The sequence below is a fragment of the Halichoerus grypus genome, chromosome 2, assembly GCF_964656455.1.
Source record: "Halichoerus grypus chromosome 2, mHalGry1.hap1.1, whole genome shotgun sequence".
NCBI classification, from domain to species: Eukaryota; Metazoa; Chordata; class Mammalia; order Carnivora; family Phocidae; genus Halichoerus; species Halichoerus grypus.
Window position 1 is genome coordinate 198,515,558 of NC_135713.1, and position 12,656 is coordinate 198,528,213.

At 39.9% G+C, this 12,656-nt stretch overlaps 1 protein-coding gene across 1 annotated transcript in view; it reads right to left on the reverse strand.

The window, feature by feature from the left end:
- Positions 1 to 722: 722 nt before the first annotated feature.
- ABCA6 (ATP binding cassette subfamily A member 6) overlaps positions 723 to 12,656 on the reverse strand; it is a 64,313-nt gene continuing 52,379 nt past the window's right edge. Inside the window, exons 32-39 of the mRNA XM_078066010.1 lie at positions 8,910 to 9,088; positions 8,172 to 8,247; positions 8,004 to 8,098; positions 6,823 to 6,942; positions 6,485 to 6,625; positions 4,712 to 4,791; positions 2,908 to 2,963; positions 723 to 2,775 (exon numbers count right to left, since the gene is read on the reverse strand). Coding sequence (XP_077922136.1) covers positions 2,674 to 2,775; positions 2,908 to 2,963; positions 4,712 to 4,791; positions 6,485 to 6,625; positions 6,823 to 6,942; positions 8,004 to 8,098; positions 8,172 to 8,247; positions 8,910 to 9,088 — 849 coding nt within the window. The 3' untranslated portion in view covers positions 723 to 2,673. The remainder of the gene's footprint in view (positions 2,776 to 2,907; positions 2,964 to 4,711; positions 4,792 to 6,484; positions 6,626 to 6,822; positions 6,943 to 8,003; positions 8,099 to 8,171; positions 8,248 to 8,909; positions 9,089 to 12,656) is intronic.

Consider the following 12,656-nt stretch of genomic DNA (forward strand, 5'->3'; position numbering starts at 1 on the left):
CAAATGAATACAGAGAATTGCAGCCAAGACCAGCTTACCTGGAGCAGAAGTCAGGAGAGCCATAAATTAGGAACAAACACCTTAAATGGTAATTCTGATGATTTGGTGGAGGCTGAGTGAGAAGGATGAGGTAAGAGTAGGACATTCCTGGGGTCAATTTTAGTGTTAGAGGGGCCAGAAGCAGATGCATGTAAATGGAGGAGGGCAAAGGTTATAGGCCTCGAAGGATACATCTACTTGAGATCTGGAACTAAAGTAAGGGCAGGAGGGAAGAGATCCTCTGACCTCTCTCCTCTTCTACCTTCGCATCTATTGTTGCTTTTTCCTGTTGGATTGGACAACCAACTGGAAGCCAACCATGAGGCCAACCATGAAAGTGGGGAATTGGTGATGCAGTCCACAGCAGTCAGTCTCCCTTGGAAGGGGTATAGTAGGAAAATAATGAACAAAACCAGCACAGGACCTGTCTACAACAGAGTTAGAGATGATGCAACTATTTTTCCTTTTGAAAAAATCCTTTCTTTCGTTTTATCCTGATCTCCTTCCCTTTTCATACCCATTTATCTGCTCTTGAATATATTCCTCCCATCCAAGTACTAACCAGGCCCAACCCTGCTTAGCTTCTGAGATCAGACGAGATCGGGCGCGTTCAGGGTGGTATGGTCGTAGACGGCTCTTGAATATATTCCTAATAAAAACCCAAGTCTTCAAAAACACCCATATTATGATGGGTTTAGCAAACCATGTCCAATTTAATCTTTTAAAAATATTTATACATCTGATATTCGTTATTCAGTATTTTGTAAACATATTTCTACAACAGTTAAGAAAATTTATAACTTATAATGAATATAAGCAAAGATTTCATCATATTACTATGTGAAATGGTTATACATGTTGTGATCTTACACATTTGAGCAAGACAGGAGAAGTCATTGCTTGAATTTTAGAAATAATTTAAACCCAACTCTCATTATGATATGAATTTGCTTTTACAGGGCACTAAAGCATCCTGAATAAACAGTAAGCCACTGATTATTTATCATGGATTTGGAAACAATGTTCTAGATATAATTATGATATGTAATATATGCAGATAAAATATTTAATTATGTGAAAAATGGATTAGAAAAAGATTAAAACACAAAAATAAATGAACAAAAAAATACAAATAACACAAAATAAAATACAAACATATAAAACTGGAATGTCACTGTAAGTTTAAAAGTAAATTAAAACAATTTCAATGTTATATCAGCAAATATGCACATATAGTTAAGAAATTATATATACTATAGTGATTCCATTCTTTTGTAAAAGAAAAAAGAAACTGATTTTTTTTTTGGTATGGAGGAAGTGTGGTGATTCTTCTATTCAATTTCTATGTTTTTCTCCATTATACAAAAATTCTTCAATGAGCATAACAATATGTTTTAAATTATATAACATCACCAAAAAAAAAAAAAAAGGCATCAAGAATACTGCTTGGTCTTCAAAAAATTTTCTTGTGATATTTAAAATGAAATAACTATTACTTAAGGAAAAAAATAAAATTACATGTAAAGCTCACACACGTTTTTTTAAATTTAGTAATACAAATGATTTATGCCTGTGTGTGTATAGACATAAAAACACATGTACATGTACATACATAAGAAAGAAGTGATTTAAAAATAGCAGTAAAATACAGTTGACCCTTGGACCACACGGATTTTAACTGCACGGGTTCACTTATATACGGATTTTTTACCATACAGTACAGTACATGTATTTTTTCCTTATGATTTTCTTAGTAACTTTATCTTTTCTGTAGCTGACTTAATGTAAGAATACAGCGTATAATACATATAACACAAAACTGTGTTAATTGACTATTTATGTTTGGGGAAGGCTTCCGGTCAACAGTAGGCTATTAGTGGTTAAGTTCTGGGGGGAGTCAAAAGTTATATGCAGATTTTTGACTGCACAGGGAGTTTGTCACCCCTAACCCCTGTGTTGTGCAAGGGTCAACTGTACACAGACAACTACTGATGAGAGAAATCAGCACCCCCACAATCATGAAGTAACATTCAAAATCTTAAAAATCTGATCAAATGCTGTTGTGACTCCCTTTATTTTCACAAGGTAAGTTTGAACGCTCTTCCGATGCACGTGCTTGTTCATGGGTGAGTCCGATGGACTCCTCACTCTGTGAATTTCAAAACAATTTCTGAAAAGGTTTCAGGGGAAGACTCTTGGGTTTTACTTGTGTTTTAAAGCAAACTCATAAACCTGAGGCCTCCCAAACGCGTGCAGCCATCCTGCAGCTTCTGGCTGTTGAATAGATCCTTCATAATTCCGCTACGAATTTCTTAGTAAATGTCATATTTCAAAGTGATACGCCATGTTTAAAGTTATACTTCAGAAAAAATTCCAAGCTTGTGGTTTGATTTCCACAATACCTGGTCTCTGGTCTTCAGGTAACTTTATTAATACTTTATATTGCCTTTATCACAGATTTTCTATCATTCCTAAATTTAAGGGGAAGAACAATTTTGACATGTATTCATTTGTTGACCAAATATACAAAATATACCCTGATATTGATGTTAATGATTTTTAAAATTATACATACTGCCAATTATTACATAGAACCGAGGCTTATATGACACAAGAATTAATAGGTTTGAACTTTTAAAAGTCGTCTGAAGGAGAGAGGAGTTCCCATCTCATGGTTGTATCAATTTCTTCTTCGAAATTTTCCAGATCCTGCTCCTTAGAAAGCTCTAAAAATACCTAAATAGGAGACAATGCAGAAGGAAAAGGAATTATCAAGTTGTTTATTGTCTTCAAAATAAATAGGAAATATGTATAATTACTTTCACATGAAACTTACAGGAATGATACAAACCATAAAAGCTGACCCACCTTTTCCAATGTGCACTGAGAGAGGCTGTACTCTTCCAGGTTAAAGTTATGTTTCACTGGGGGGAAAAAAAAAAAAGATTGCTAGTAGATGCTTACAAATTATTACCAAGAATTTTTTCAAAGTCATACAAAATAAAAATACACACTATTAACATAAATAGAATATACAGCTGAATAAGCAAATGCTTGGTGAAAGAAGGGAATCATGAAAAGTCATAGAGTTAATATAAACACAAATTAAATTAATCTTGATATGAGAATTTTCTCATATTACATTTTGATACATTTTATTACATAGTATATGTGTCCTGGGAAACGTAAGCTCCTGGAGGAACTACGTAATTGATTGACACATCCCTTACACACAAGGAGGATTTCAATCCATTCCTTTCCCTTTGAAAGGACCCAATGCTTCCGTGTAACTGGCTTCAGCCAGTTTATCTGCTGTGCCCAGCGTCCCTGCCAGGAAACCACATTCACATATTCACGTATTCACAGTTCACCACTCACACACTGAGACTCTTCTGTGTGTTTGCCGCGCTTGGTACCAGGGACAGAGTAGTGATGAAAACAAAACCCTGCCTTTGTGTATAAAACTCTGCATTCTAGTGGCAGCAATATGGGCATTAGATAAATGCGGACTTAAATATATGATAAAGGAAATGCTGATTGCTACTACAGAGGGAAAATAAATCAGGTAGAGGAAACAGGAAGTGCCAGGCACTCTTTTTTAACAGGATGGTTGGTGTTGGCCAAAGGTAAGAATTGAGCAGAAACTTGAAAGAAGTGAGAAAACAAGCTGGATATTTGGAAGTAGTAGAATTTCAGGAAGAAGGATCAGCAAGTGCAAAGTGCTGGGGCAGGAGCATGCATGTCTGGTAGCATTTGGGAAGAGCTAGGAAGTCAGGGTGTCCAGAGTGGAGGGAGTAAACTGGGGATTCATATTCTCTCAAACACAATGAGCCTGGTACAAGTCTAAACACTTCACAAATGAATTCATTTAATCTTCCTAATGACCCAGCCCAAGTGGGCACTGATATTACCCCTCATTTAGAGACGGATCACCTAGACATGCAGGGATTCAGTAGCTTTACCCAGTGTCTCCCAGCTGACACTGAACTTGGAGCTCTTCACCACTACGCTGTGTGAGGAATTACTCCATGACGGTCTGCTGCCGGGACTGACCCAGCCGAAAGCAGAAAAATGAGGATGAAGGGAAAAAGTAGACAATGTGTCGAATGGCAAGAGGAGTCCGCACGATGGAGGGGACGGACTTAGCAGGAGACACAGACAGTTTGTTCACTGTGACAGGAAGGCAGAACACATGGCCCAGACGCAGGGAGGCGGGTACACGGGTGGAAGGTTTTCTGTGGCTTTTATTTTATTAGTGAAATATAAAGCAAGGGCATCAACTGAGGGAGAAAAGCAGGAGGGAAGGAAAGAGGAGTGAAGCAGTAATTTAGGACACTTGGTGTAAATGGGTTGTGCACACAGAAAATGCAGCCCCCACTACGTTAATGTTGTGAATTTGTGAGGTTAATGTTATGAATTCACGGCAGAACCAGCCAAGCTCAGCTGTGTGTTTTCCGTAGCTCCAGTCCCTGCCCTGAAGATAAACCTCTTTCCAGAGAACTGGATTAACCACTTTTGGGGTTAAATCCCACCACTACCTACCATTAGGATTCTTAAAACCATTAAGAATTTGCATATTTTTAAAATGGATTACACAATTACCTACCACGAAATTATTACCTGATGCTGAACTGATTCCTCAAAAGTTTTATTTTACAACGGTAACTCTTACCTGCCTCCAATTTGCGAAAGGTCTGAGATAGAGGGTAAACATCCACCAAAGGTAGTTTATAGACCAAGAAGGAGGAATACCTGGGAATATGAAAATGTCATATTTGACCTTGAGTTTCAAGGGGAGAAAATGACCATCAAAATAAATACTGATATTAACATCAATTTCCTTTGATGAAAATAAAAGTAATACAAATAAATGTATGGCTTACATAAAAAGTGAGTAATTCAACAGTCTTACACAATTCACAGACTGTTGAATCACAGACCTGTACCTCTGAAACAAATAATACAATATATGTTAAAAAAAAAAAAAGAAGAAGATAGCAGGAGGGGAAGAATGAAGGGGGGGAAATCAGAGCGGGAGATGAACCATGAGAGACGACGGACTCTGAAAAACAAACTGAGGGTTCTAGAGGGTGGGGGGTGGGAGGATGGGTTAGCCTGGTGATGGGTATTAAAGAGGGCACGTTCTGCATGGAGCACTGGGTGTTATATGCAAACAATGAATCATGGAACACGACATCAAAAACTAATGATGTAATGTATGGTGACTAACATAACAATAAAAAAATTTTAAAAAAAGTAAGTAAAATGACTGATGGAAAATTCTTAAAATGTCTTTCGTGGCTGGCTGTTGGAGATAATTCTTCTAGAAAGAATCCAGAATAATTGCATTTATGCTCAGTGTATGCAAACCTTTTGTTGTTGTTGTTGAACACAGACATCTGAACTAATCCCTTTGCTTAGCTTAAATTAGGTTGCAATTCATTCATTCATTTAATATTTCATCCTTCTCACCAGAAAGCTAAGGAAAGGGAGATGTGAGGTTAAGAGAGAGGGACCTGATGGGGAGGGTTCAAAAGGCTTTAACTATAAACTTCCCTGACCTCTGAAGAGAGGAAGAGCCAGAGGGGATCTGTGGCGTCTTGCTTCCATGTGCCATTTCCAGCTGGATGACCTCATGCCCATTCTCAGCTCATTCCCAGATAGCAGTGTGATGCCCCCAGACCTTCAGGCCTGGCCCTCTCCAGCCCAGCCCCTGCTTCTTCAGCCTTGCCACTCATGATCTTCCCACTACATAGTTACACCAAGAGTCTGGGAACAGGACTGAGTTACTTGCCCTTGCGTAGACTTCGATAATTCCATTACATTTATGCTGTGCTAAAATGGAAATAGCACTTGCTTCTTTGGCGTGTTTATCCCTCCAAGGAATTCCAAATCCAGTTCTTGCTCCACCTCCTTGGCCCCCTCTCCCCCGACACACAGACATACACAAACACACACACACACACACACACACACACACACACCTTTCTATTCTCCATTTGAGGCATTAAAACTCATTAGAGGGAGACTATTTGATTATCACGATTGCTGTTTGTTTCCAAGAGGGGAATTCACCTTAAATAGTTACATCTTTCAAATATTTTCAGGGAGGTCTGTGGAGGGCGCCATGGGTCCAACTGTGGTCCCATGTGGGTTCCAGGCATGAGAAGTTCCTTTCCCCCAATTTTTCCAAGTCCTGCTCTAAGCCCAGCCTTGGGTGGCTGAGGAGGTCCATGTAAGGTGTCCCCAAGCCTTCCTGGGTGGGGGAGACACAGCTTCCTGGGTGGCTCCCAAATCTCTTATAATCTGGGAGAGTCAGTAAATCAGTTTTTGAGGTCCCTAATTTATTAGGAAGTCAAATCACCCTGAAGTCCTCACAGAGCAGAAAAGAAACCACTGAGTAAGTAAAGCCAACAAGTTTCCCCATCATCAGAAGCTCCTTCACCTTTCCTGCTGTGTAGCCTGTTGGAAAAGCTTCAGAATCTCGGCGTGGACCCAAGTCACTTGGGCAGCTTCCTTCACTCTCAGTTCTAGAACGTAATCCTTGCCAAGTTTGTTTTTCAGGTGTTGGATGGAACCGATGCACCTATGGGAAGAAGGGAAACATGTTGGAAAATATACTGCCCCTTAAATTTTTTACATTCTTCTTAAGTTTCAAATGTAAGGGAAAGGGCATCACTGAGCGAGCTGATGGGAAGAACTCCAGGTGCTCACAGTGATTCTGCTCTTTCCACAGGGAATTTTGTTTTGAGGGTCAAGCAGAGCCTCCAGAAAGACACCCACCTCAGCCTTCCAGACACCATGATAGCGATGCGGTCACATATGGCCTCGGCTTCGGCCAGGTAATGGGTGCTCAGGAGTGCCACTTTTTCTGTGTTTTTAATGGCTGTCTGGATCATCTGCCTGAAATGAGCCCAAAAAAAATCACTGTTAAAAAAAGGGTAGAAAAAAAAGAGAAATGGAGGGAAAATTGTGTAGATAAAATATAGTTTATGAATCATATTTATAAGTCATATTTCTAATTTAAAAAACCAGAAATGTGAATACTGATTAGGTTTTTTGATAATATAAAGAAAAGTGTTTAATATTTTTAGGTATGCTAATGGTATTCTGCTAAAGTTTTTAAAAAAGAAAACTTCCTATCTTTTGAAGAAACTAATTGAAATATTTATAAATAAAGGGTAGGCTGCCTAGTATGTGCTTCAAAGTGATAGGAGTGGAGAAAAGGGAATGGGTAGAGGTAAAATGAAAAAAGGTGTGACTTATATGGGTAACTGTTGAAATAGGTCATGGGTATACTGGGTTCATAAATGATTCTCTTTAAATTTGTATAAAATTTCCACAATGAAGTTCTTTAAAGAAGTAGGGAAACTATTGGACAGTCACAAATATGAAATTAGATTGGATGATTTTATTAATTCAAATGGTACATCCTAGAAAGGAAAGTAAAAACAATTTAAAAACTAAGAAAAACTGGATAAGCAAATTTGACAGATTTGGTAAAGGGGGGAAGAAAAGGAAATGGACAAAAAAATGTAAGTTAATAGACTTAAAAAAAAAACACCTCAATACATATACCTCAATAATTAAAAAAATTGAACTCCAAATTGCAAGACCTAAAATTCCAACAAAATGCTTAAGAGTTTTTTTTTAACATTAATAGCACATGATTATGATACAACATGAGAGAATCTATTTGTGAAATATTTATTTTCCTAATGATATGGATTATCTCCACTAAATTAGAAATGAGTGGATTTGATTTTCCAAGATCAGGTTTTTTTTTAATAAAAAATTTTTTTTAAAGTAAGCTAAACACCCAACATGGGGCTTGAACTCACAACCCTGAGATTAAGAATTGCATGCTCTATTGACTGAGTCAGCTAGGTGCCCCATCTAAGATCAGTTTAAAAACACAACTTTGACATGAGGTTTATACTCGTAGCTCTGAGGGTTATGCCCACCACAGTTGCCTCTGCCCTGCTGGGTCCATGCCTGTCGATGGCTCATCCAGAAGCAGGATCGGCGAATTTCCCAGGACGCTCAGCACAAAACACAACTGAAAGACAGAGAAGCACCTTATTCCCTGCCACCACGTCAGCCCTCAGAATAACATCAAACATCCCACATACCTTTCTGGTGGCTCCTGCCGGTAATTTCTGCACTGGAACATTTAGCTGTTCATGCAGTTTGAAAGTATCCACCAATCTGATGGAAAACAGGAGGAGAATGTCAGTTCCAAAGAGGATCTTTGGAAACTGTAATCCCACAGAAGAGTAATAGCATTGGAGAGAAGCTGGGCACTATTATTCTGAAACTCATGATTAAAGAGAAAAAGTTTGTTTCAGAACAGGAAAGATTTTCCACCTCATAAAAAGTTCTAAAGAATAACTAGAATTTTGAATTTGGAACTGAAATGGATGATTATTCATGATTATTCACTCATTTAACATTGTCAATTATTTTATACAATTATTTTTTTTAAAGATTCCTCAATCAAGGATGCAGGAAACAGTGCCCGTCCCTCCATCCCTGCTCTACCGTGGACACTCTCTGAAAAGGTGCAGACATCATTTCTACTCTCCATTTTTTTCTTTTTTAAGATTTTATTTATTTGACAGAGACACAGCGAGAGAGGGAACACAAGCAGGAGGAGTGGGAGAGGGAGAAGCAGGCTTCCTGCTGAGCAGGGAGCCCAATGTGGGACTCGAACCCAGGACCCTGGGATCATGACCTGAGCCAAAGGCAGACACTTAACGACTGAGCCACCCAGGTGCCCCTCTGTTCTCCATTCTTTATCAGTGAAATTATCATCAGTGGAATAGCCTCCCTGTCTCTGGACAAAAAGGAATCACATGACCTCTCTTTACCGTGCAATGGCAATGGTGGCGTCCCCTTTCCTCAGCCCTTTGATGGTGGCGAAGACCTCCAGATGTTCCCTCACTGTCAGGTTGGGCCAGAGCACGTTCTCCTGAGGACAATATCCCAGGAAGTTGACCGTGTTGTCTGCCTGATCATCCCAAACTGAACCACATCCTTTCAGTTCTACCTAAGAAAGTAAACCAGTTTTAGAAACACATGTAGCCTTTTCTCCAATCTCACACTCAAGAAACTGACATGTAGCTAATAAATACCTAAATTTTCTGAGCATCACAGAAATATTATATGAGTGAAATCTTAGGGTATTTGTCTCGCTCTGACTTCTTTCACTTAGCATTATACCCTTTATAATCTACGTTGTTGCAAGTGATAGAAATATTGAAATCATTATATTGTACACCTGAAAGTAATATAACACTGTATGTTAATTGTACTTCAATAAAAATTTTTAATTAAAAAGATAAATAAATACACAAAAATTAAAAAGCTAAAACAGTAAGTATTATAGAAATTCATATTTATTATAGAAAACTATTTAGGGGGAAGGAAAGATGGTGGAGGAGTAGGGGACCCTATTTCAACTGGTCCCCGGAATTGAGCTGGATATCTACCAGACCACTCTGAGCACCCACGAAACCAGCCTGAGAAGTAAGAAGATCTGGATCTCTACAAACAGAATATCGCAGGCAGTTGGTTTCAAGGTACGAAGCGGGGAGCCGTGATTCCGCGGGCAGATATCGGAGGATAAACGACAGCGGGAGGGTGCCTGGCTGTCGGCCGGTGAGCGACAGCCTCGCGTGCTGGGGACGGGGCACAGACTCGCAGAACAGTAGCGGCCGGGAAAGAACTTTAGGGCAGCCCCCGGGGCGGAAACCCGGAGCGGCGGGGTCGCGCCTGCAATCTGGGGGCAGCTGGCGGTTTTAGAAGCACAAAGGGCAGAGACGTGCTCCGACCTGGAGGCCGGACTGGGAGCCCTGCGGAGGGGCGCACAACCCAGGACGCTGCAGTTTAGAGCAGCACGGACAGAAACGGAGACAGTGTGGCCTAGAGAGCTCACTGAAGAACAGACTGTGGTCTCTCTGCTCTGAGGCAGAGGGTTGGAAACAGTCTCTTCTGCTCTGACTCGCGGAAAGAGACGCGGAAAGCCGCCAGGGAAAGCCACCAGAGAACAAAAGCCCCAAAAACTGATTCCTGCTGAGCCCATCCCCTGCCACAGGGGCACAGGGCAACTCTGCCCAAACAGGGTTGCCTGAGTAACAGCACGGCAGGCCCCTCCCCCAGAAGACAGGCTGGGGAAACAAGAGGCCAGCAACCCTAAGGTCCCAAGAAAACAGGTGCATCTTGCTTGGGTTCTGGTCAATAATTTGGACTCATACATTCCCTCAAACACCCATCAACAGAATGACTAGGAGGAGGAGCCCCCAAAATAGAAAAGACTCAGAGATTATGACTTATCCTGCAGATTTACAAATGGATGCAGATATAACCAAGATGTTGGAGATGGAATTCAGGCTAGCAATTGTGAAGACAATGGCTAGAATGGAGAAATCAATTAATGGCAACATAGAGTCTCTAAGGGCAGAAATGAAAGCTGAATTGGCAGAACTTAAAAATGCTATCAGTGAGATCCAATCCAATCTAGATAATCTAACAGCTAGGGTAACTGAGGCAGAAGAACGAATAAGCGACCTGGAAGACAATATAATAGATAAAAAGGGAAAAGAGGAGGCCAGGGAAAAACAACTCAGAATCCATGAAAATAGAATCAGAGAAATAAGTGACACCATGAAGCGTTCCAATGTCAGAATAATTGGAATCCCGGAGGGAGTGGAGAGAGAGGACTAGAAGATGTATTTGAGCAAATCGTAGCTGAGAACTTCCCTAATCTGGGGAATGAAACAAACATTCGAGTCCTAGAGGCAGAGAGGACCCCTCCTAAGATCAAGGAAAACAGGCCAACACCCCGGCATGTAATAGTAAAACTCGCAAATCTTAGAACCAAGGAAACCATCTTAAGGGCAGTCAGGGGGAAGAGATTCCTTACGTACAGAGGGGGGAACATCAGAATAACGTCAGACCTATCCACAGAGACCTGGCAAGCCAGAAAGGCCTGGCAAGACATATTCAGGGTACTAAATGAGAAGAACATGCAGCCAAGAATACTTTATCCGGCAAGGCTTTCATTTAGAATGGATGGGGAGATGCAGAGCTTCCACGACTGGCAGAAACTGAAAGAATATGTGACCACTAAGCCGGCCCTGCAAGAAATATTACGGGGGTTCTATAAAAGGAGAAAGACCCCAAGAGTGATATACAACAGAAATTTACAGGGACAATCTATAAAAACAACGCCTTCACAGGCAACATGATGACAATTAATTCATATCTTTCAATAATCACTCTCAACATGAATGGCCTAAATGCTCCCATAAAATGGCACAGGGTTGCAGATTGGATAAAAAGACAGGACCCATCCATATGCTGCCTACAAGAGACTCATTTTGAACCTAAAGATACATCCAGACTGAAAGTGAAGGGATGGAGATCCATCTTCCATGCCAGCAGACCTCAAAAGAAAGCTGGGGTAGCAATTCTTATATCAGACAAATTAGATTTTAAACTAAGGTCTGTAATTAGAGACACAGAAGGATACTATATCATTCTTAAAGGGTCTATCCAACAAGAAGATCTAACAATTGTAAATATCTATGCCCCCAACATGGGAGCAGCCATCTACATAAGCAAACTGTTAACCAAAATAAAGAGTCATATTGATAACAATACGTTAATTGTAGGAGACCTCAATACTCCGCTCTCAGCAATGGACAGATCATCTAAGCAGAAAATCAACAAGGAAACAAGAGCTTTGAATGATACATTGGACCAGATGGACCTCATAGATATTTACAGAACATTCCACCCTAAAACAACAGAATACTCATTCTTCTTGAGCGCACATGGAACTTTCTCCAGAATAGACCACATACTGGGTCACAAATCAGGTCTCAACCAATACCAAAAGATTGAGATTATTCCCTGCATATTCTCAGACCACAATGCTTTAAAACTGGAACTCAATCACAAGAAAAAATTTAGCAGAAATTCAAACACTTGGAAGCTAAAGATCACTCTGCTCAAGAATGTTTGGGTCAACCAGGAAATCAAAGAAGAACTTAAACAATTCATGGAAATCAATGAGAACGAAAACACATCGGTCCAAAACCTATGGGATACTGCAAAGGCAGTCCTAGGGGGGAAATACATAGCCATCCAAGCCTCACTCAAAAAAATAGAAAAATCCCGAATTCACCAACTAACTCTACACCTTAAAGAACTAGAGAAAAAGCAACAAACGATGCCTAAGCCACGCATTAAAAGAGAAATAATTAAAATTAAAGCAGAGATCAATGAATTAGAAACCAGAAACATGGTAGATCAGATCAACGAAACTAGAAGTTGGTTCTTGAAAGAATTAGTAAGATCGATAAACCACTGGCCAGACTTATCCAAAAGAAAAGAGAAAGGACCCAAATTAATAAAATTATGAATGAAAGGGGAGAGATCACGACTAACACCAAGGAAATAGAAACAATTATTATCAACAACTATATGCCAATAAACTGAGCAATCTGGATGAAATGGAGGCCTTCCTGGAAACCTATAAACTGCCAAGACTGAAGAAATTGACAACTTGAATAGGCCAATAACCAGTAACGAGATGGAAGCAATGATCAAAA